Genomic DNA, 21,043 nt, shown 5'->3' on the forward strand with positions numbered 1-21,043 from the left:
TAGTTTTTGATGATTTAATTGAAAAAAACAAATTTGCTTATAAAAAGAATAAAGACTAATGAATAACGTTTTACATGGTATTAATTAATTTCCTCGTGTAGTGTTTCAGCCGCGGCTCTTCAATCGCTATCCTAGTTCCTATTATCCAAGTTCGGATAATTCGATGTGTCAGCTTATAAGATATTAAGACGAAAAATTAATCAGCGTAATTTTTTTCGACTATCCTCCTTGTCCAATAACATATGACATTCTCCTTTACTCCAGCTTTATCCCCATTCCCTTCTGTATAACTTTTCTCCTTCTCGGTTTTCCTTCCTTACAGAATCACCCAGTCTCCTTCCCCGTTGAGAGATTTTTGCAGGCTCGCACCATTGGTTTTCCAACCGCCCCACCCTTCATTCTATACGACCATCTTAGATATTGCTGCTATCCATTTCTTTTCCTCATCGGTGAATGAACGCTTTTTTCTCCCACATTTAACCGTTTCATAAGCTAAAATCATTGCTCGATGGGGAAAAAATACCGCGTTCTGATTATGGGGACTCGACTAGATGGACATAACGAGGAAAATCTAATTTACTACTGTTTTTCTTTTATTAATTGCTTTTTTAGAACTTACACTAAATTTCTATGCATTTATGCGAGTTTCTATGTATTTATGGGAAATATGGAGATGTAAAAATACAGATAATGCACATAACGTGTAAAAATATATAATGAAATCATGAGTGTGAAATACAATACGAGATGTACACATATAAAGATGATGTGAAGCGCAAAACATCTAGAGAGGAAGAATAATGAAGACAACCAAGGATTAATCGTGAGAATAAAGTATGGAAACTGAAGAGAGCAACCGGTACTGATTAGAAGTTAACAGAGGAAATTCGTTCTTTGTAAAATAGAAATAGGTAAATTAAAATACTTATTAGAGAATTGATGAGGGATAGTGCCTTGCGTATTGAGTGAGGAGAAAATAATGGAAGGCAGACGAAATGACGCAATAGTAAATGGTTAAGATCAATAGAAACAAAGCGTAAGATTATAAGGAATAATCTAATTGTCTTAAATGTAAGCGTGTGACATCGTATTATAAATTTATTTATTATTTATTATTTTATTTATTTATTTATTATAAATTTCACAGGAACATATGTGTCAAGAGAAGAATGTGCGAATTTCAGAAAATATTGTAATGCTAAGTCCATTTCCGGGCTTTAGAACCAAATAAATAAAATAACGATATTTATACATAATAATATATTAGAATAATAATATTAATACATTATTTAATATAATATCTAATAGATGAAACAACATTTTATCTAAGGAAAAATTGGGAAAAATATGAATTTCCATAAGTATCCGTAGAATAGTAAGGAGTTGACTGCCACACAAGGTTTATAGACTACTTTGCTCTGACAGCCGCAATAGATTGAAATACGCCTTGGAATTTGTGCTAGTGACACTGGTCCAATTCAGTTTACAATCGTTCATTGCGCGATGGACAGTTGCTTATCTACGCTGTTTTACAGTTTAATGCATGCAAACTGACGCAGAAGGGTAGACATTGAATACAATGAATTGGTAAAGGGTTGACTGATACTACGTAGAGGTCACCACTCATAAATAGCTTGATGGAAGGTTAATTTTAGGTAAGTTTCAAGATTACATTATGCATTAAATAATTCAATACAATTAAATTCAAGATTTGTCAACATTCCTCTTTCCTCTGATCTAGAAGCTTACCTGTCTTATGTATGTAGGAATGGAATATGACTGTAGCAAAAGTGTAAAGCATCTTCGTGGTGCTGATGCCGACGCTGTAACGTAAATCACGTCAGAGACCAGGACACACACACCGCGGGAAGGATGGTGTCACGATCGGCATACTTCGAACCCGATGGACCGATGATGGAGACACATGGCGGCCTTGGCGACAATGTATATCGCCGAAGTGCCTAAAGAGTCATCTATGTCCTAACGGTCCTTCCACCGAATGTTCTAGAAGCGTAGCAACGGTCACGTACGCCTACAGGGTAGTGGGGATAATGGGGGGATGACAAACAAAGAAGAAACAGATGCCACCGAAAGTAAAAATATTGTAAGAGCCTCACTCTCGAACGGTCACGCCTAGAGCTCAGAAGTGTCTTATAAGTGTATAAACGAGGAAAAAATAAAATTTTCTTCTTTCTATTAAATTTCTTTTTATTTTACGCGACAACGTCGTGGCGCAAGAGTTATGACAGGGGCGACTGCCTGTGTGTGTGTGTGCAAGTGTGACCATGTGGCCAACAAAAAAACGAAAGATCTTCGATGGGCGTGTTTTTTTTTTTTTTTTTTTTTGTTTATTAGAATATTTACAATCACTTTTCGTTGAGAATTTTCAGTAACTTAATTTGGCGTGATACAATGACATGGATTATAATAGCTTTATATTGTTGGTTCTAGTAGAAACTAAGGATTTAATCTAGAGGGTATTTTCTTTTTAGTCTGCGGATCTGGTCCGTCGTGTCCAGTAGTTGGGTGACTAGTGGGTTGTGGTGGTTGTTGACTCTTGTGTTGTATCTGCTTCTGAACTTGTGTATTTCATCTTTGACTGTAGGTATCTTGAGGTCACGGTGAATTGTTTCGTTGGTAACATACCAGGGTGCATTTAATAGGGATCTTAGCGTTTTCGATTGGAAGCGTTGGAGTATTTCAATGTTGGAGTTACTTGCTGTTCCCCACAGTTGGATTCTGTAGGTCCAGACAGGTTTTATTACGGCCTTGTAGAGGGTTATTTTGTTCTGTATGTTTAGTTTGGAGCGTCGGCCCGTGAGCCAATAGAATTTTCTTAGTTTTTCCTTTAATTGCTTTGTTTTTTCTGAGATATGTTTTTTCCAAGTTAGCCTCCTGTCCAGGGTCATGCCCAGGTATCTTACGGAGTCCTTGCTTGGGATTATTGCGTTGTTAATGGTGACCTGGGGGCAGGTTTGTTTTCGGAGCGTGAAGGTTACATGGGAGGATTTTTTTTCGTTTATTTTAAAACCCCATTTTTGGAACCACTTTTCCATGGTGTCGAGACTTCGCTGGAGAGTGGATGAGGCAATTGCCGGGTCTGCGTGGGTAGCTAATAGTGCTGTGTCGTCGGCAAATGTTGCTATTGTTACCTCGTTTGATATGGGTAAGTCGGCAGTGTAGATGGAGAACAGTAGGGGTCCGAGGACACTACCTTGTGGTATGCTGGATTCTATTGGGAATGTTGCGGAAGTGGCGTCTAGACATTTAACTATGAATTGTCTGTTGGTTAGGTAGGATTTTAAGATGGAGTAGTATGGGTGGGGTAGGATTTTTTTAAGCTTGTAGAGTAGCCCTTCATGTCATACTTTGTCGAATGCCTTTTGGATGTCTAGGAATACCGCTGAACAGTATTTTTTCTTTTCGAGGGTTTGGCTGATCATGTGAGTTATGCGGTGGATTTGCTCTACTGTTGAGTGTTGTTTTCGGAAGCCGAATTGGTGGTCAGGGAGTGTTTTCAATTCTTCTAGGAGTGGGAGGAGACGATTCGTGAGCATCCTCTCGAATAGTTTGGACAGGGTAGGTAAAAGACTGATTGGGCGATAGGAGGTGGTTTCATATATTGGTTTACCGGGTTTAGGGATGAGGGTGATTAGTGAGATTTTCCAAGCCTTGGGAAAGTGTTGAAGGCGGAGGATACCGTTAAAGATTGATGCGATGAGTGCAATCTCTTTTATGGGAAGTTCCTTGATTGCTTTATTTCCTATTTGGTAGTGACCTGCTGCTTTCTTGGGGTTTAGGCGACTGATTGCTTCTATTATGTCTGCAGAAGTGAAGGGTTCGATAGGAGGGGACATTTGGAAGGGAGTGTGCAGGTATTCGATAACGTCTGCAGCAGCTACGGAGGAATGGGGTTTGAATACTTCAGACAAGTGTTTGGCAAATAGGTTGGCTTTTTCTATAGGGCTACGGGCCCATCCGCCTTGCGGGCGGCGGATTGGAGGTATTATTTGTGGGGGGCGCGTGAGTTCCCTGGAGGCTTTCCATAGTGAGTAGTTAGAGTCGGCTGTGGGGGACAAGCTGGCGAGATATTTGTGAAAACGGTCATTATTGTAGTTTTTTTTGGTTTTGGATAGTTTTCTAGTTGCGTTGTTTAGTTTGCGTTTGTCCTCCGGTGTTCTATGGGTCTGCCATATCCTTCTTAGTCTACAATTTTCAGCTATTTTTTTTAGTATGTACTGGGGTTATTCGTGATTGCTGATGGATGTTTTTGCCGGTGTGGAGACGCGGATAGCGTTTATTATGCTCGCGTTTAGGTATTCCGTGGCTGCTTCGATTTCTTCATTGGTTTTTAGTGAGGTTGAGGCTAAAGTTGTGTGGGTAAAGACTTCTCTAAAGAGATGCCAGTTGGTGTGTTGGTTATGAATGGAGCCATTAGGTGTATTCTCGATGATAGTTGAACTGACTGTTACTATCACGGGGGAATGATCAGAGGAGAGATCAGCCGAGGAATTGATTTGGACGTGTCTTGACGAGATATTTTTAGTTATGAGGAAATCAAGGAGATCGGGTATTTTGATTGTGTCGGTGGGCCAGTGTGTGTGTTCGTATGTGGTAAGCTAGTTGAGGTTGTTGGTTATTATGCTGTTGAGGAGGTTTTTGCCTCTTACTGTAACCAGTCTGCTGCCCCATTGGGTGTGTTTAGCGTTGTAGTCTCCTCCGGCTATGAATCTATTGCCCAGGGTGTCCAGGAAGTTGTCGAAGTCTTCTTTGGCGATGGAGTGTCTGGGAGGGCAGTATACAGCTGAAGTGGTGATTGTACCATGACAGTCTTCTATTGCTACGTTTGTTGCTTGGAGGTAGTCTTTCTGGAATGGTGGAAGTTCGTAGTGCTTAATGTTTGATACGATTATGATTCCGGTGCCGCCGTGGGCCTTTCCGCTGGGGTGTTGTGTATGGTAGAACTTGTATCCGTTTATGTTCAGGTAGTTTTTGTCGGTGAAGTGGATTTCAGATATGAGCATTATGTCGATTAGCTGGTGTTTTAGGAAGAGTTCTAGCTCAAGTTTGCGTTGCGCTAGACCGTTGGCATTCCACAGAGCTATGCGTCTTGGTTTTATTTTGTGTCGGGGCGTATTAATTTATCCATGATGAGTGTTAATAGCGATAGCAAATTGTTTATTTGCTCTGAGTGTTTCTCAATTAGCTTTTCGAGTCTAGAGACGTTGTCTGTATTAGTGAGGTGGGGGCACTATTTTGGGGAGGATCCCTGTGGCTATTTGGTGTATTTCGAGTGCCTTGTACCGCTTGGGCATAGGAGTTTGAGGGAGTGGTGAGTTTGATAGGGCTGGGTGTTTGATTGGTTGGGGGGATTGGGGTAAAGGTGAATTTCGGCGAGCTGGGTGTTTGGTAATTTACCTCTTTTGTTCTAAGTTTGGGGTACTTGTTTCAGTACAGAGTTTTGTAGGCTGCGCAGCCTTTGTAGTTGGCAGGATGGTCACCTTGACAGTGGATGCACTTCGCTGGGGTTTCCGGTGATTTCCTGCATTGGTCGGTGGGGTGTGTTCCTGCACATTTGACGCAGCGGAAGGTATGGTTGCAGTATTTCTGCGTGTGCAGATCTTTGGCACCTTTTGCATTGCACTATCTCCTTTTTGGTTTGCGGTGGTTCGAATTTTACGATGGCGTTCATTAGGCGACTGATGTTGTAGATTTCCTTGTTGTTGGGTTTCTGTTTTAAGTCGATAAAGAATAGGGATAACGGGTCTTTCGTGACTCTATGCCTTATGTTGCTGACATTGATGACTTCGTGGCCGAGTTTAGATAGTTCGGTTTTTAGCTCGTCGATGTCTGCGGAGTGGTGGATGTTTCGTAGCACCACCCGAAAAGGTCTTTCTTCTTTGAGTTGGTAGGTGTGGAAATTGGCGTTCAGGGCCCTGAGTGTCTTGGTGAGCTTCCTGTAAGCTTCTGGATTCGTCGGCAGGATTTTTACTTGGTTGTTGGTTATCTTCAGGTTGTAGTCCTCCTTGGAGATATCTCTCTCTAAGGACTTGATCATTGTCTGGATGTCGATGACATCATTAACAAATATTGGTGGGGGAGGGGGGCTTCTCTGTGCTTGTTGGTTTGGTGGCGGGCCTGCGATTTCCATGGCGTCGTTTGAGGATTCTAGTATTGCGAACCTATTGTGGGTGTTGATTTGTGTTGTTTGCTGTTGGTTTGAGTTTGTGTTTGGTGATTCAATTTTGCGTTTTTTCGCCTTATTGGCGTCGTTGGCGCGTGGGGGTCTACTGCACTTCTGCCACGGGGGGAGTAGTGCGGGGTAGTGATGGGTTTGCACAGGCGAGCCTGGTGGTGATTGCTGGGCCATCATCGAGCTAGCTATTTCAATATAAATAACTAGTCGTGAGGCTATGAGGCAAGGTTCGGGTAGGGGTTAGGTGCGTAGGCTTTTCTTCTCTCTGGCGGGTAGGAAACACTTGGGAGAATAGGAGCACGTTGTGTTCACTTTCGACGGTTGGGTGACACGTGTTGCTTTCGAACTTCACTGGGCACTTGAGACACGTCTGCACGCTTCGGCACTCAACAGCGAACTGTTGTTTTTTCTGAGATATGTTTTTTCCTAGTTAGCCTCCTGTCCAGGGTCATGCCCAGATATCTTACGGAGTCCTTGCTTGGGATTATTGTGTTGTTAATGGTGACCTGGGGGCAGGTTTGTTTTCGGAGCGTGAAGGTTACGTGAGAGGATTTTTTTTTTCGTTTATTTTGAAGCCCCGAGTTTCGCCTGGGCAGGCGACCTAAACGGACGTGCGAAACAGTGCTCCAGGGAAAGTGCGGCAAGAGAGAAGAGAAAGGGACAAAGTTAAAGCCAAAAATAGACAAAACGTGGAATCATGCAGATTCCACCAATAAAAATAATTAACTCCGGTGAAACATTTTTCATATATAAAGCTACAGACTCTACATATGTAGAGAAAAATGATGATATTATGGAAACAACACAATCCGACGGGGAACAAAACATACCAATACACCAGGAAGAAAGCTGGACGGTGGCAACCTCCAGCAAGAAACGGAAGGTAACGGAAGGTAAAAAGAACAACGGCTACAAGATATCAAGCTGCACAATCCATTCAACGCACTGCCAGAAGAGGCAGCAACGGACCCGACGGAAAGTCCGACAGACCGTACTCCCAAAGCACCACCGATATACATAGACGCAAAAATAATTGACCTCCTCATCGAACTACTAAACAACATCGCAGGGAAAGACAACTATATCATCAAACAGATAAAAATAGACCAGGTTAAAGTGCAAACCAACACCCCAGAAATGTTCAGAAAAATTACAAGATCACTAAAGGAAAAAAACGCAGCATATCACACTTTTCAGCTCAAAACCGACAAAAGCTACAAAGCAGTAATCAGGGGACTACACCCAAAAACAAATACCGGAAAAATAAGTGAAGAACTGGCAAAAATCGGACACCAGGTAAGGTCAATTAATAACATCAACAAATACGATACCAAACAACCATTACCGCTATTCCTAGTTGAACTAAAACCAAAAAACAACAACAAAAAAATATACGATATAGAAAAATTACTAAACACAATAGTAAAAGTGCAGACACCCAGACATAAAAAAGAAATCCCACAATGCATAAGGTGCCAACAATACGGACACACCAAAAACTATTGTAATAGAACCCCGGCATGCGTTAAATGCGCAAAAAATCATCTCACGACACACTGCCCATCCACGGGAAAAATTGAGGAGGTTAAATGCTACAACTGTAACGGAAACCACCCAGCCAGCTATAAAGGATGTGAAGTAAGAAAACAATTACAACGTAAACTGTTCCCGCCCCTACGAAGCAGGACAATCACTAACACACAAGCCCAACAGGACAGCACAAAACCTGAAATAATTCCAAGTACAGAGCAAGCAACAAACACCAAACCTATCAGCACCAACACCATTGGTGGTCTAAGCTATGCAAAAAATAAAAACGGACAGACATAAAAAAATAAAAAATAAAAACATCTAAAAATAGCAGCCTGGAACTCAAACGGCCTACAATAACGGGCCCTCGAAATTAAAACATTCATATACAATAACAATATAGACATACTACTTGTCTCAGAAACACACTTCACTACAAAAAGCTACTTGAAAATACCATACTACACCATATATGATACCAAACACACCTCAGGAAAAGCTCACGGAGGGACAGCAGTGATAGTCAGAAACGATATCAAACATTATCTACACAGCCAAGTTAATAAGGAATATTTACAAGCAACCACCGTTACAGTTCACACTAGCAGCAACTACATCTAGTTGTCAGCAATATATATGCCTCCGCGAAACAAAATAACATCACAAATGTGGGAAGAATACTTCCAGCATCTAGGAGACAAGTACATCGCAGCGGGAGACTACAACTCAAAGCACACGCTATGGGGATCAAGAAACACTACACCTCGAGGCAGAACACTGGAAAAATACATTAGAAATAATAACCTCAATATATTATCCACAGGAACACCGACACATTGGCCGACTGACCTGATCAAAAAACCAGATCTTCTGGACTTTGCAGTTACAAGGGGACTAAACACAAATAAACTAAAAATAACACCCGACCTCGAGCTCAGCTCCGATCATACACCCATAATAATTGAATACAGAAACAAACCAATACACTATAGCAAACCAGAAACACTATGCAATAAAACCACCAAATGGCAAACTTTCAAAGAAATAATAGAAAGCAAAATAAACTGCAACATCCTGTTAAAAACTCCTGAACACATAGAACAGGCAGTAGCAACATTGACAGCAACTATTCAAGAAGCAGCAAGGACAACCACTACACCCGAATCAACCAGCAGACAAACAATAACAATCCCGCAAGAAATACTCGACAAAATCAAAGAAAAAGGAAAAGCAAAAGGAAAATGGCAAAAATACAGAACCGGAGAAAACAAAAAACACTTAAACAAACTTGCAAAGGAAATAAAAAACAAAATAAAGGAGCACAACGATAACGAATTCGCAAAGTTCATAGGGACACTCTCCACACACGAGAACACCAACTACTCACTATGGAAAGCCACGAAAAAAATAAGGAAGCCAATAATACCCGTCCCGGCAATCAGAAAAGCAGATAACACATGGGCAAGAAGCAACGAAGAACAAGCCGAAGAATTCTCCAACCACCTCTGCAACACATTCACACCACACATTATCAACAACAGCAACCTCAAAAGTCATAAGGAGGAGGATCCACAAACCACTATTACCACAACCGATAAGGAATACACCATACCTAAAACATCAGCACAAGAAATTAGAAACATAATTGATAAAACAAAAAACAACAAAGCGCCAGGTATCGACCTAATCAATGGTAAAATCTTGAAAAACCTTCCGCCAAAAGCAATAAGACTTATGACAATAATATTCAATGCAATTCTAAGAATTCAATACTTCCCCAAACCATGGAAATTAGCTCAGATCAAAATGTTACATAAACCAGGCAAAGACCCGCATCAAACTGCATCTTACAGACCAATATCTCTGCTTCCAGTATTTTCCAAAATACTGGAAAAAATAATATATTGCCGGATAAAAACAATAATAGAGACAAAAAAACTAATACCGGATCACCAATTTGGTTTCAGAAACAAACACTCCACGATAGAGCAAATGCACAGGCTTATAAACGAAATAATAGTAGCACTAGAAAACAAGGAATACTGTTTATAGACATAGAGCCCTCTTTATAGACATAGAGAAAGCATTCGATAAAATTAACCATGAAAGTCTACTACAAACAATTAGGAAACAATTCCCGGAGCAAATACACCAATTAATAAAATCCTACCTAAACAGCAGAACCTTCGCAATAAAAATCAAGGACACACATTCTCAAGTTAAAGACATCAAGGCCGGGGTACCACAAGGAAGCGTCCTAGGCCCAATACTATACACATTATACACGGCGAACATACCAACAACTACCAACAGCACAGTATTGACATTCGCGGACGACACAGCTATACTAATCAGGCATACTAACCCAGAAACGGCAGTCAAAATACTACAAGAACATATCATAAAAATAGAAAATTGGCTACAAGAAAAACAAATAAAAGCAAACCCCAATAAATGCAACCATATTACATTCACGCTACGAAAAAAGATACCACCAAACATCCTATTGAACGGCACGCATATAACACAAACTAAGCATGTCAAATACCTAGGACTCCACTTAGATATACAACTCACATGGAAACTACATATCAAATTAATAGTAGAAAAAATACAGAAAACAAGGAGACAGGTGCATTGACTAACAAGCCGAAAATCCAAATTAAGCATAGAAAATAAATTAAAAATATATAAAACGATCATAAAACCAATCTGGACGTACGGAATACCATTATGGGGGACGGCAGCAATGAGCCATATAAACAAAATAGAGGTAATACAGACTAAAATCCTTAGAACAATAGTAAACGGTCCTTGGTACGTCAGAAACGAAGACATACGGAGGGACTTGGGAATAACAACGGTCAAGGAAGAAATTAGCAGACACTCAGAAAAATACAAATCAAGAATAGCAACACACCCAAACCGGCTAGCTGCGGAAGCGTACAAAACCATAAACATGGACAGAAGACTAAAAAGGAAGCACCCAGCAGACCTTATAAAGGACATAACCTAACAAACACGAGGATGGCACCCCGCTGGGGGTAGCCACCAACATGCTAATTTAACTGTTAAAAAATTCCACCAAATGTCCAAATTGGACAAATTGTGAATTTTAATAAATAAATAAAAAAATCGTATCAAAATACAAAATATTGTATTAATACAAAAATTGTATTATAAACCTGTTTTGTTAATAACATTTTAATAAACGGCGACTCTTAACTGAGTTTGACTCGCTAAAGTACGGGAAGGGATTAACTAAAACTTTCATAACACTACTCAGAGTGATAATCTTGACATCATATTAAAAAATTGTCGAAATCAGAAGTGACCCGCATCTTGTGAATATTTCACAAAATTCTTCTATCTGCATGATACTGTGCTACTGTGTTTTATTAGTTGCTATTATTAGTATTTAGTATACATTGCGTTGCTACTATATTATCTCTTTATAACAGTTGTTAATTCTTAAATTTTGCATCAAAGTAAAAATTACAATTAATTACAATTGCTTCACTCATAAGCGAAAAAAGTTGACTTATAAGAGTTTAACTATTCCTATTTTGCAAACAATTGAATACAAAATGTAATGGAAATTTGATGTTTTAAAAAGGTTTATTTATTCATACAGTTTTTGATAAAATAAAAAGATTAAGGACATATTTCTGAAGAACTGTTGCTTTTTATTGTTTTTTCCTACTTCACATATATTATATCTTCCTCGTTCGTCTTGCCGCCATATTTAAATTTTGTTATATTTGTATTCATACTTTCTGTCATTTTTCATATTATATGGAATAAATTATATTAAAACATTTAAGGTAACGTATAATAAATGTCTGATGATTAAGATCCATGCTACTTTTTGCATTAATGTTTCAGATTATTGGAATTGTCCTCTGGAGAAGAAAATCTCTATAACAATAAGTAACGAATTATGTAGTGGTAATGCTTCAGGTGTCAATAACAGAGTATCCCATTTGATTTCATATTCTAATGTGTAGCATCTAGTATGTCGAGGTAATAAAAAAGACTATACAATAAAAGATATAAAAGAACATAATTCTCTCCTTTGAAAATTGGTCTATGTTGAAATTAAATTATAGTTGTTCAGTTATATGTTATCTAATATTATCTTGTAAAATTTGTTACTCAAACAAAAACTTAAAATGCAAAAAATTAACTTTGAATTAAAATTTCTGCAATCTGTTTTCTTCCCATTAACATTTTAAGAAGCTTTATTAATATGTACACACAATCTTTTATCTAACATGGTAGCTGTATCGTGTATTGCTGTGTATATTATCCTACAATTACCTGTCAATTATAATATTCTCCGATAAAAAATAAAGATTAATTGATTTTAATGAAATCAATTGGTGTTGGTTGATTTGTTTTTAAAATCACTTACTCCGCCAATTCGTGTCGAAGTGCCGATGAATTTGACGTGACAACAGCAACTAGATGGAAACCGAAAATGCTGATAGGCAACCGAACCATCGTCTTCTAGGCCTAGAAGTTGATTATAAACGAACTTTTGTTTACATGTGGTTTCGTAACCCATTGGTATGCCATACTTTATGCTGCAGCGTTGGCCTTCGTTACTATAAAAAAGAAATGGTTTAAAGATCATTTTTAAAGTGCAAGCATTTTTCCCTAATTATCGATTTATTTTGTGATGAAAGCTCCAGTCAGTAACTAAAGTCTACTGAAACCTATATCAATTTTACGAATTTAGTTAACATTTTTAACAACTTTGAACTTTATCAATGTTAAGAAGAATGCAAATGTTTACGGTGGACTTATAAGATATTATTATAATATTAAATCTATTTTACTTATAATTTTATGCAAATATAACAAGTGTATGCACTCTTTTCAAACATTGTATTTTTTATTCTTTTTACTTTTTCTTAATCTTAAGTTAAATTGTTTTACAATTTTAGTGTTAAAAGTATTAACATTCGTGACTGATTGTATGTTTTGCATGAGAAGCTTTAATACATTGAATTTCATAGCATTCTTGTATCGATAAAAATAACTTGATTTGGTTCAAGACACTTTTATCCTTCGCGTACTCTCTGAAAAAGTATAGTTATAGTATAATAGTGAGAATAAAATAAAACATATATAGACATCTTTTCTATGTTTAATCTTATAAAATTATTGAAATTGTAATAAGTAATCAATCAAATTCTGACATAATCTTAAAGTCTTTATCCTCGGGGATACGCATATCTCAGATTGAGGACCACTGATCTAGGGTATTCAATAATGAAATTGACAAAAATAAGATTTTCAATAATTATGTATTCCCATTATTGTTGTCTATGCCGTTCAATCTGTTATAATATTCTACTTCCTATATACGTAGTAGTAGTAAAATACATATTATTATATGAAGCTGTCAGCATTTTGTGGCGTGAAAGAAATAGAGTGAAAAGGGGTTAGTGAAACATTTCTTTCATCTAGGCAACAAAATATATACCTACATGCATTTTTCTATGCGTACTCCCTGTTTTAATTCTTCGTTGTTAAGAATATACTTCCACTCGTTGTTCATATTTTCCGCCGTTTTTGGAAGGACGACATGCTCCTGAAATTATTTTGAAATTATTGTGTTATGGAAGATACAGATAGAAATCGAATACTAAATTATACTTACAGATGATGCACAGAACGATTCTGTCTCAACAGAATCTTCTCCTAGCCTGGGTTTGAGCATATCTATCTGAAAGCAAAAATAATTTATAGGATTTAAGAAAAAGATAAGATAAAAGTGTTAGAAAAAGACAAATTAGTATCGGAAAAAAATTGAAGAACATGATAAATCATATTTATTATATTTATTTTACAGCAAAGCAGCTTTAAAATTCAATTAATTATCAGTCAATCTCCTATTATTAAAACTCTCTCTATATTTTTTGTGGGTTTACATATTTCTTTTTTTTAAATCCATTTTAAAGTTTGCAAAATATTAGAATTTTTTAATTTCTATTCATAATGTTGAAACATTATTTGTTTTGACATAATAGTTATACTTTTGGTTTCTATACAGCTTCGTCAACCTAACAGCTATTTAAAAGAAACTAACATCTTTGAAATTAACAGATCATTTTCATTTCCAGTTATGTCATATTAATATTCTCCTGTTTTATCGTAAGATAACATTAAAATCAGAAAATCGACAAATATGTACTTATCATGTCTTTTTCCTATAATCTTCGATTAGAAAATGAAAATACTTTTACAAAAATGGATACCAACCATGTCAACAGAAGTATAATTTACAAGATGTGGATTTCTGGCAATGATATCTTTCACCAAATTCGTAGGATAATTCGGAACATCTTCACAGTAGCTCTGTCCTTTACAAGAAGGTATTACTGATCCCACCCTCGGTTGTATCGATGCGGCATGATCATCAGGAAATGCGATGTTACCATTTTCTAATATTGTTGAAGAAAAAAGAAGGGAAAACGTTAAATAAAGTATTGATGTTCTTCCCTAACTAAAAATAAAAAAGGAAAAATATCTTTAATTTTGTTAAGAAACAAACTAGCTGTGTTCATCTTCGTCAAAGATCTGGTTTCTTCCATTGCATTGTTTTGATTTAGAGGCCACTTCCAATTTCCTAATGAAGAGGCGCGGGGTTCCTCATACGATCGACGAGAATCGCTGTGGGCACTGTTGAAGACCTTTCAAAAGATGAGATACATTAAGTTTGTAATGTTTCTGACTCTACGAATTCCCAGAAAACCTGATTTCCTTTTTTGAGAAACACTTTTTTCCTACAATATACTTATATTTATATTTATATGCATAGTTTCAAATATTTTCAGCGACAAAAGAAAATTTAAAAAAGAATAATTTATTGTTTCTTAATTCCTTAGAAATTTTCATTCATATTGATTAATCATTAAAACTTAAAAATTGAATGATTCAAATTGTACTTTGAAATTTATTGAAACTTCTGTGTGCTAAAACTGTAGAGACGGTCGCTAGTTCAAGTCGTAAAAGTAGTTTGCCAAATCAATATATTGTTTCAATCAACAGCTTTGTAATCTAACTATCCAATTCAGTCGGCTTATCACGATTATTTGGTTCGAATGTCGAAAATTTTTTATAGTTAAGGTTTAGAACAGAAATATATTCACGCTAACAGTGTTTTTTTTCGTATTTTCTTCAAACTTAAAAAATTTGGTCAATAACAGAGAGACATTATTCCACTACTAATAGACACTAGTTCAGAATGATTCAATGAATGCAACAACAAAAAAATTAGAAGCTATCACGAAAAGTATTACTAAGATCCAATCTAAACTATCAGAGCGAGAGATTCGTAAATTTCAGGACCCAATTCTTTTAGCCTTTGAAAAACATTATTTTTTATTAATTATTCATTGTAGAAACACATTTTTTCTAATGGTCGAGGACATTAAAATTCATAAGTTTTTTTATCCAAAACAAATATCATTCAATGAGACCTTCCAGAACCAACATAAAATTATTTTTTTAATTAATTATTAATAATAAAAACATCTTTCTGATTTTATAAAAAAATTTGTGTTAAGAAGTATAACGAAGGTATGAAAACACATATATATGTTAACTAATAACTTTGTATAAAGTTATTGTAAGTAGTTCGTAACCTAACCCCAATTTATTAAGGTTTTTTTCATGTTACTTACCAACAACAAGACAATTGCAACATTAAATACGGAAACTATGGTGTGATGTTCCTTCATCTTACACTGTCAAAAAGCTTTTCTCTTTTTCCGAAATGATTTCTTTTTCCTTTTTTTTCCTAAAATACAATACTTTAATTTTAACGAGAGTTTGATTTCGCTCGACAACTTTGTGTATTATTCGATATACGTATATATGTTTGCGTGTCCAATGATGATACACACTGCACTTGATACTCCCCGAATTAACGGCTGGAAGTTCGGATAACTGCCAACGACACTAAAATGAACTTGTGCTCGCCGTAACAAGTTGTTTCTGTTCGGTCTAATCATTCAACCAGACTCTAGTGTAAGCAATATCTGATAATCAAGTGTCGAGTAACGAAACCAGTAGCACGTTCAGCTTTTTGATTACTGTTGGCTATCAAAGTTTATAGTGTAGTCTGTACTAAAAGCATCAGATCCAATCATAGAGCTTATACTAATGGAGGGGCTTGCTTATGGCAAGCATAGACAAATCAGTACCAGGAGAATCAACAGGGAGGTAGATATGTTGTCGTAACTGCGCCCTTCTCTCTCCCACTCCGAGTTTTTCTCTTGTGAAAATAAGATACACAATAATATCTTCTATATATTATAGTATTATATTAATAATATATAATAATACCTCTTATATATTAAATAACAAAGCGTATCAAATACGGAAACCTCCGATAATTGACAAAAAAGAATCTCTGGATAATTGCATCATCGTTATCCCCACCACTGGGAGGAGATTCCCCTCGACGCATCATGGAGCTCGACTGGCCATCACGGTCGATTACTGTAATATGATCCAACGCCAGATATCGCTAAGACAATTTATGTAAATAATAATTCAAAAGTGAAACTTTTTTATTTTTGACGTTTTTTAAATTAAACTTCTACTAAGGTATTTCTGAGATATTTCTGGGTAAAATGAAACCAAACACGATATAGTTTGAATCATATTTATTTATTCATATTTATTATCACTTATTTAATTATCTTTTATTAAGTAAGCAAATATGATTCAAATTATATTGTGTTTGGTGTAACAAACATATTGGTAAAAGTTGTATGGGTCATAGACAAATTAAAAATAAAAAATTTTGAATTTTGAATTAATAATCTCACTTTATCGCCTTCAACAGCTTTAGAGCCTTTAACGTTTAGAGCCTGAACGCGTCGACTCTCAGTATCTTTTTCCTCTTTGATTTGTTCTTTCTACGTTCGGCATATCTAAGATGTCAGTTTCGAGGAATAGAATCATTTCTACCTGTTTATTTCGGCATTAAATGTACATATACTAGAGTATTTCTCAATATGTTTGACCAGACATGTCATAGGAAACATTTGCAAATTACAAAGGAGACTTGATAAATATATAATTCCTAAGTACTATATTGACATAAAATATTGTTATATTGGGAATATTATAACAATAAGTAATATTAAAAAACAAGTAAAGGGAAAAATGAGAAAGCTAATATTGTTTCATAATAAATAAATATAAAGTAAATTATTTTTACATTTAATAAAACGTAGGTACTGTATTTAATTCAATCTTCTCAACAGTTTTAATATTTCTTAAATATTCATTGTGTTATTTCTTAAGATCTTTTTACCGTAGATGTTTTTACCGTGCCATTAATAATCAGTCTTGATTTTATTTATTGATTTTAGTGTTATTATCATGTATTTTTTTAGTTACACAAAAAGATTTAAACAAGTGATCAAAGAAACCTTTAATATCTTTCGATAATTTAAGAAATAAAATACAAGTTTATGTGGTCGCATAGTTATGGATTTATGGCCATACAGCCACAGTTTTGACAGAAAAATATCTTTCTCTCTCTATCTCTTTGTTGATTCCCTCGGCACATCCCTAGGCCTCCATAAGCTCTATTGCTCTGATGCACTACCGATTTTCGATCAATTCTGCACCAATCACAGTGCGGATCTCGTGATCGTCGCCAGTATCTACCAACTTACAGTGACCATATCAAGTGTTACTCCCTTCTATCCTCAAATTGGCAGTGCCTGGATTGGATTCCGCGAAACCCTAGTCACCGAAATAACAAAAATATGGACGATCATTTTAAGCCCATATTCATTCCTTATCAAGTACCTATTTGTCAATCCCATTATTTTGACCGTACAACACAGTTGCTGCTGAGTGCCGAGACGTGCAGACGTGTGTCCAGTGCCCTGTGAAGTTCACAAAACTCCACGTGACGCCCAGCTGACGAAAGCAAATCCAACTAACCTAGCCAGGGGTTAACAGCCTCTCGACTAGTTCTTTCACACTGAACTAACTAGCTCGATGATGGCTCTATCATTTCCAACAAGCTCCCCGGAGCAAAATTATAACACCGCCATGTTTCCTCCCCCGTGGCAAGAGGGCAACGCAACTATCCTGGTAAATGACCATCACACGAAAAAACGAAAGCTCGAACCGACCAAGACAAATGTAAACAAGATTCAAACCAAACCATCAGCCAGCCAAGTGACTACCTACAATAGATTCCCAATTCTGGAGTCCACGGAAGACTCCATGATTACAACCGAAGAGGTAAATAATCTCCATACTCAAAGAATTCCCCCTCCCCCACCGATATTCATTAACGACGTAATCGACATACAGTCAATGATTAAAACTATCGAAAAAGACATCAGCAAAGAAGACTACAAGCTAAAGATTAACAACAACCAAGTGAAAATACTGCCGTCCCACCCAGACGCCTATAGAAAGTTAACCAAGCTATTAAAAACGTTAAACGCCAAATTCCACACATACCAGCTCAAACAAGAAAGACCATTTCGAGTGGTGCTACGCAATATCCATCACTCAGTCGATCTAGACGAATTAAAATGCGAACTGTCAAATCACGGCCACGAAGTAACTAACATCAGTAACATTAGGCATAGAATCACAAAAAACCCACTATCCTTATTTTTTATAGACCTAAAACAAAAAACAAACAATAAAGAAATCTACAATATCAATCGGCTGATGAACTCCATAGTTAAGTTCGAGCCACCTCTTGTAAAGAAAGAAATAATACAATGCAAGAGGTGTCAAAGGTACGGCCACACGCAGAAGTACTGCAATCACAACTTCCGGTGCGTAAAATGTGCAGGTAACCACCCCACTGACCAATGCACTAAATCCCCGGAAACCCCCGCCAAGTGTATCCACTGTCAAGGAGAGCATCCTGCGAACTACAAAGGATGCTCAGCCTACAAATCGCTACATAATATAAAGTATCCAAAACTGAGACCCAAGGACATAAACATACATGAACCTAAACCCCAAAAACTCACCACACCAACAGTATCCTATGCGCAGGCAACGCAAGGAAACGTGTACAACTCGAAAACACACAGTGTACACACAGAAAATAGAATTCCCACCCCACCAAGCACTGACAACTTTACCAGACTCGAAAAACTTATCGAGAAGCAAACTGAGCAAATTAACAACTTGCTGTCACTACTCACACGCTTCATGGACAAATTCATAAGCACAGAAGCAAAATAAAACCAATGCGAATAGCTCTGTGGAACGCCAACGGTCTAGCTCAGCACAAAGCCGAACTAGAACTATTCTTAAAACAACAGCAAATCGATGTGATGCTCATATCCGAAACCCACTTCACCGACAAAAACTACCTCAAAATACACGGCTACAACTTCTACCACACCCAACACCCCAGCGGAAAGGCTCACGGCGGCACCGGAATCATAATCAAGTCAAACATCAAGCACTACGAACTACAACCATTCCAGAAAGACTACCTCCAAGCAACAAACGTAGCAATAGAAGACTGTCATGGTACAATCACCACCTCAGCTGTGTACTGCCCTCCCAGACACTCCATCGCCAAAGAAGACTTTGACCACTTCCTGGACACCCTGGGCAGCAAATTCATAGCCGGAGGAGACTACAACGCTAAACACGCCCAATGGGGCAGCAGACTGGTTACAGTAAGAGGCAAAAACCTCCTCAACAGCATATTAACCAACAACCTCAACTACCTTACCACGTACGAACCCACACACTGGCCCACCGACACAAACAAAATACCCGATCTCCTTGATTTCTTCATAACTAAAAATATCTCGTCAAGACACGTCCAAATCAATTCCTCGGCTGATCTCTCCTCTGATCATTCCCCCGTGATAGTAACAGTCAGTTCAACTATCATCAAGAATACACCTAATGGCTCCATTCATAACCAACACACCAACTGGCAGCTCTTTAGAGAAGTCTTTACCCACACAACTTCAGCCTCAACCTCACTAAAAACCAATGATGAAATCGAAGCAGCCACGGAATACCTAAATGCGAGCATAATAAACGCTATCCGCGTCTCCACACCGGCAAAAACATCCACCAGCAACCACGAATACCCCCAGTACATACTAAAAAAAATAGCAGAAAAACGTAGACTAAGAAGGATATGGCAGACCCATAGAACACCGGAGGACAAACGCAAACTAAACAACGCAACTAGAAAACTATCCAAAACCATAAAGAACTACAATAATGACCGTTTTCACAAATATCTCGCCAGCCTGCCCCCACAGCCGACTCAAACTACTCACTATGGAAAGCCTCCAGGAAACTCACGCGCCCCCCACAAATAATACCTCCAATCCGCCGCCCGCAGGGTGGATGGGCGCGTAGCCCTATAGAAAAAGCCAACCTATTTGCCAAACATTTGACTGAAGTATTCCAACCCCATTCCTCCATAGCCGCAGCGGACGTCACCGAATACCTGCACACTCCCTTCCAAATGTCCCCTCCTATTCAACCCTTCACTTCTGCAGAGATCATAGAAGCAATCAGTCGCCTAAACCCCAAGAAAGCAGCAGGTCACGACCAAATAGGAAATAAAGCAATCAAGGAACTTCCCATAAAAGGGATTGCACTCATCGCATCAATCTTTAACGCCATCCTCCGCCTTGAACACTTTCCTAAGGCGTGGAAAATCTCACTGATCACCCTCATCCCCAAACCCGGTAAACCAATATATGAAACCAGCTCCTATCGCCCAATCAGTCTCTTACCTACCCTGTCTAAACTATTCGAGAGGATGCTCACGAATCGTCTCCTTCCACTCCTAGAAGAATTGAAGACTCTCCCAGATCACCAATTCGGCTTCCGAAAACAACACTCAACAGTAGAGCAAATCCACCGCATAACCCACATAATCAGTCAAACCCTTGAAAAGAAAAAATACTGCTCAGCCGTATTCCTAGACATCCAACAGGCATTCGATAAAGTATGGCATGAAGGGCTACTCTACAAGCTTAAAAAAATCCTACCCCACCCATACTACTCCATCTTAAAATCCTACCTAACCAACAGACAATTCATAGTTAAATGTCTAGGCGCCACTTCCGCAACATTCCCAATAAAATCCGGCATACCGCAAGGTAGTGTCCTCGGACCCCTACTATTCTCCATCTACACTGCCCGACTTACCCATATCAAACGAGGTAACAATAGCAACATTTGCCGACGACACAGCACTATTAGCTACCCACGCAGACCCGGCAATTGCCTCATCCACTCTCCAGCGAAGTCTCGACTCCATGG

General features: G+C 37.8%; 1 protein-coding gene across 2 annotated transcripts; it reads right to left on the reverse strand.

Annotated features, from left to right (window-relative positions):
- Window positions 1-11,391: 11,391 nt before the first annotated feature.
- On the reverse strand, window positions 11,392-15,970 carry LOC126924780 (protein spaetzle-like). 2 transcript variants are annotated; one of them, XM_050739618.1, is made up of 8 exons: window positions 15,608-15,970; window positions 15,421-15,536; window positions 14,289-14,427; window positions 13,997-14,178; window positions 13,395-13,460; window positions 13,222-13,325; window positions 12,141-12,333; window positions 11,392-11,644 (listed from the first exon to the last, which is right to left on the reverse strand). In XM_050739618.1, exons 2-8 carry the CDS (start codon window positions 15,475-15,477, stop codon window positions 11,600-11,602), a joined length of 786 nt encoding a protein of 261 aa, XP_050595575.1. In that variant the 5' UTR covers window positions 15,478-15,536; window positions 15,608-15,970; the 3' UTR covers window positions 11,392-11,599. The 2 variants fall into 2 exon arrangements, with proteins under 2 accessions (XP_050595575.1, XP_050595574.1); XM_050739617.1 differs by having other exon boundaries at window positions 15,643-15,969.
- Window positions 15,971-21,043: the final 5,073 nt, after the last annotated feature.

This window comes from Bombus affinis, chromosome 15 (assembly GCF_024516045.1).
Source record: "Bombus affinis isolate iyBomAffi1 chromosome 15, iyBomAffi1.2, whole genome shotgun sequence".
NCBI classification, from domain to species: Eukaryota; Metazoa; Arthropoda; class Insecta; order Hymenoptera; family Apidae; genus Bombus; species Bombus affinis.

What these genes read in the sequence shown, in the direction of transcription:
- LOC126924780 (XM_050739618.1), bottom strand. Translation starts at nt 15,477, where the DNA reads ATGAAGGAACATCACACCATAGTTTCCGTATTTAATGTTGCAATTGTC. An exon ending in TTGCAATTGTCTTGTTGTTG is followed by an intron (nt 14,428 to 15,420) that starts GTAAGTAACATG and finishes ATCTTTTGAAAG; the next exon opens with GTCTTCAACAGTGCCCACAG. An exon ending in AATCGTTCTGTGCATCATCT is followed by an intron (nt 13,326 to 13,394) that starts GTAAGTATAATT and finishes AAATAATTTCAG; the next exon opens with GAGCATGTCGTCCTTCCAAA.